We start from the raw sequence: 4,318 nt of genomic DNA, 5'->3' as shown, positions 1-4,318 counted from the left end.
CAATTAGTTAAATTTGATTTCTTTGTGTTTTATAAAAAAATTCTTCATATATAAAATATATATTTATATAATAAAATAAATTAGTACGATATACATATGATTTTTAGCAAGTGCTTATATTTTATATATAATTTTTACTTAATTTGTTATGTATATAAAAATGTGTTTATATATTATCATCTAAAATATCAATCAAAAAATACACATATATTATAAAAATATGGAAATTTACAAATCAAGGTGGACAGATTGGAACTAGAAGTATCATTACTGGAACGATTTCCTAACTTTAAAACCATTATTATTATTATTTTCACTACTCCATGTATGGAGTTCCGGTTACGTTTTCCTTACTTACCATCAAGGGTTAACGAACGGTCGAAATCAAAGTCGGTTCATCGCTCTTCACTACCTTCGTTGGTTGCTACTCAGATTCGGAGGCCTCTCATTGTGTGGTTTCCCGTGTAGGCAGTAATTGGAGAAATGTTGACGGAAGAGGTTTCGTAAAGAGTTTTGGTACCCCAGTATTCCACAACAACCTTATTAGAGTCTCTTGGTTTGTCCTAACATGGTAGAGGATTTAGGAGAGAGAGACGAACTCATGTTTCATGGTCCAACTTTGGAAAGTTTTACAAGCGTTAGAAGTACGTAGCAAAACATGAGTCTACTTTGGGTGTGACTCCGACATTGTGTTAGTTTTCTATTTTAATCCAATCTAGCTATTTTAATAGATTTTATCTAATAAACACATTATTAAACTTGTTATTACGATCCTTTCATTCTATCAAAGTCATTTTTTAGTCAGTTTATAGAGATCCACTTAAATTTTAGAGATACACCTACCACGAATACAATACGTAATCCTACAAAGAAACATTTAACCTACCAAGACTTAGTCAAAAAACTAAATAGTACAAAATCCATAAACCTCTCTCTTCCTCCCACTTCTCTGTCTTCGATTAACTTAGTTAAAGGCACTAAATGCAACGTTACTATAGAGGAGAATTAAACTTAGACCACCTTGTAAATTATTAATTATAAAATTTAGTATTTATTTATTTTGATTAATGATATAAATATTAATTAATTCAACAAAGTAAGAATCGACTAAACCTCAACCAAAGTATATGAAAAGGATTAAACTTATTAATACAGTCTGATTGAATTAAAAACTATTTATAGTTTCCTTTTCAAATCCCCGGTCGTTGAAACAATTTAAGACCGGTCGTACATTGGTCGTTTCTTTTCACTCGGTAACCTACTTTAAAGTTTGGTTAGAGTGTGGTAATTTTAGTAGTAATTACCGATAAACTACTGATGTTTAGTGTTTTCAATGACCGGGATCATAAGGAGTTATAGTTTAATCAAATTTATAAAATACTAATTTATATTTTTAAATAGCTATTCTTTCTTTAAAACCTTCACTTTAATTATTTCCTTAAACACCATTTTAATGGCAGAAGAGGGGTCGGTTACATTTCCCTTCACTAGGGTTAACGTAGTGCGCGGTGATTCTTCACCAATAGTGCTCACAGCATGTCGTGTTTTCTTTTATACGGTAGGTTGTACAGGTGTTTCAAGAGGGGTATGAGGAGCATGACTATTATTGTTTTTCATAAAGTTGTTAAAGCAGAATCTAAATTAAGATTTATAACTTCTTATAATAATAATTTTTATTAATTAAAATAATGGTCCACACGTTACTGAAGTGTTAGTGACAACCACGACTTCCACACTAAACCGTTGAAGAAGGAATCGAGAAGTACTAACATATAAAGAGGTAAACGGACATATATATACAAGTATTTTAGATAATGAAAAACGATAGTATTAATAAAAAATAAGTATAATCATTATTAATCATCACTTTGAAGTTTGTTTGGAGATATAAGTATCCTTATATCCTAACTTCTTCTTACTACCTCTTGATATTATAAATGGGGTTATTGCTATTGTTGCATCAAAGGAGTGTTTACGGGATTCTTACACAAACAAAAAACTATGACAGTGATTTTAACCTCCTTACTGGATCATAACATAAATTATTGATCTTTGATCTTAATTTTAATATTAAAGCTTTGTGTTTTAAAATCAAAAAAGTCAAAAAAAACCTTTTTTACCGTACTAAATACTAAAGAATTAGATCGGTTCAATTAGTTCACAGATTTTTAACTAGTTTAAAATTGGTTTTCACCTTGAAGTTGACCATTTGCTGGTTTATTTTCAATTAATTCAGTCGAACAACCAGTCAGGTTGATTATGATAAAAAATAAAAAATGTTTAAAGATAACTGATAATTGAAAATTATTAGATAATTTAACATGTCATGTCATGGGGGTTCGGCTATATTTTTATGTTGGTTGCCGAAGACCTAACACAACCCTCCTCCTTTATCCGGGCTTGGGACCGGCTATGTACCGCAAGTGTAACATAGGCGGAGTTTATTAGATAATTTAACATATTTAATTAAATTATTTAATATAATATGTCTCAATATTTTAACTATCATTTTCATAGAAAGACATTTTTATACAAATAGCACCATTTGGAGAATATGGTAACTTTAACTAACTTACCATTTGTTTATGTTCTTGAGCAGGGCTCACCTGATTTGAAGGCTGGAAGACAAGTTGCTGATTACTTAGGAACAGTTCATCATGAATTTCACTTCACTCCTCAAGTACATTCTTTTTTTTTTCACTTTACATTCTAAATTTTGATTGATTATAGTGCTTCAATTAATTATGTACCATGGTGAATGAATTTAATTATTTGTCCTGTTCAGGATGGAATCGATGCTATTGAAGATGTGATCTACCACATTGAATCATATGAATTAACAACAGTTAGATCAAGCATACCAACATATCTCATATCTCGTAAGATTAAATCACATGGAATCAAGATGGTTCTCTCTGGAGAAGGCTCTGATGAGATCTTTGGAGGTTACTTGTACTTCCATAAGGCACCAAACAAGGAAGAACTCCACCAAGAAAGTTGTCGCAAGGTATTATATATTCTTATCATCGGCCTTATATGTTGACACAAAATACGATAATAGCTATATTTAAATAGGAAAAGTATATGGAACCAACTATAAATCAGCCAAAAATAGAACAATTTAATTAATTATAAATATAGTAATTAGTTTTATTTATTTATGATTCAAAATATTGGTTATTAAATGTTTCACCACATTTAAATTAGGAGGAGATACGTTTAGTATCATTGCAACGTGAATCACGGAAACTGATTCAATTAGCTTCTATCTCTTCACCCTCCTCCTCTCTCCAAATGTCTAAAACATGATAAATTAGAAAACAGATTCATAACCATCCAATTTACAAAGAAAAGAAACATCCTAATGTCTAGCATAAGCACTATCCAAATAGAAGTTTTAGATTCACCAAAAAGTATTTAGCTGATTTTTAGCTGGAACTATTTTAATTCCTAACATTATTGATTTAAATAATATTTTTCACCGGATCCTTCAAGCGAGATTCGGAATAAAAAGACTGATACCATGTCATGTGCAGATTAAAGCGCTACACCAATATGATTGTCTAAGAGCAAACAAAGCAACATCAGCTTGGGGACTTGAAGCTAGATTCCCATACTTGGATAAGGAGTTTGTTAGTGTGGTCATGGGTATTGATCCTGATAACAAGATGGTAATTAATATATATTTTTTAATTACTTTGTTGTGTGGTTAATTTATTAATTAGTTAGTATTAATAGATTATTATAAGTTTATAACTAGTTCAAAATTTTTATTATTTGAACATTTTCATCAGTCTGGACAAAAAAGACGAATTGAGAAATGGATTCTTAGGAACGCCTTTGATGACAAAGAACGTCCCTATCTTCCACAGGTATTTTAATTTTATCATCCAACTAATTAAACATATCCTAAGTGTATAAAATAAAGGATAAATTATTGACATTTGAAAAATAACATTTTTTTGGCATGATTAATCTTATATACAGCATATACTGTGGAGGCAAAAGGAGCAAATGAGTGATGGAGTTGGGTATAATTGGATTGATGCACTCAAGGCACATGCTGCTAGTCATGTAAATCTTAATCTATCTTAATTATGCTAATTCAAATTAATTATGTATGTTTTCTCTACCTTCAATAATATTGTATTGATTTTTCAACTTATTATCACAGGTTACCGACACTATGATGCTTAATGCTGCAAGAACCTACCCACTTCACACTCCTCCAACAAAAGAAGCTTATTTATACAGGATGATTTTTGAGAAGATCTTTCCTAAGGTGATTTAGACAATTCAACAATGATCAATTAAAGCA

General features: G+C 30.4%; 1 protein-coding gene across 1 annotated transcript in view; it reads left to right on the top strand.

Annotated features, from left to right (window-relative positions):
• LOC107647834 (asparagine synthetase [glutamine-hydrolyzing]) overlaps positions 1-4,318 on the top strand; it is a 14,131-nt gene that overhangs the window by 8,804 nt on the left and 1,009 nt on the right. Inside the window, exons 6-11 of the mRNA XM_016351912.2 lie at positions 2,600-2,680; positions 2,786-3,007; positions 3,537-3,671; positions 3,795-3,872; positions 3,988-4,074; positions 4,175-4,282. Coding sequence (XP_016207398.1) covers positions 2,600-2,680; positions 2,786-3,007; positions 3,537-3,671; positions 3,795-3,872; positions 3,988-4,074; positions 4,175-4,282 — 711 coding nt within the window. The remainder of the gene's footprint in view (positions 1-2,599; positions 2,681-2,785; positions 3,008-3,536; positions 3,672-3,794; positions 3,873-3,987; positions 4,075-4,174; positions 4,283-4,318) is intronic.

This window comes from Arachis ipaensis, chromosome B01, assembly GCF_000816755.2.
Source record: "Arachis ipaensis cultivar K30076 chromosome B01, Araip1.1, whole genome shotgun sequence".
Classification (NCBI taxonomy): Eukaryota; Viridiplantae; Streptophyta; class Magnoliopsida; order Fabales; family Fabaceae; genus Arachis; species Arachis ipaensis.
This window is presented reverse-complemented; position numbering and strand designations above follow the sequence as displayed.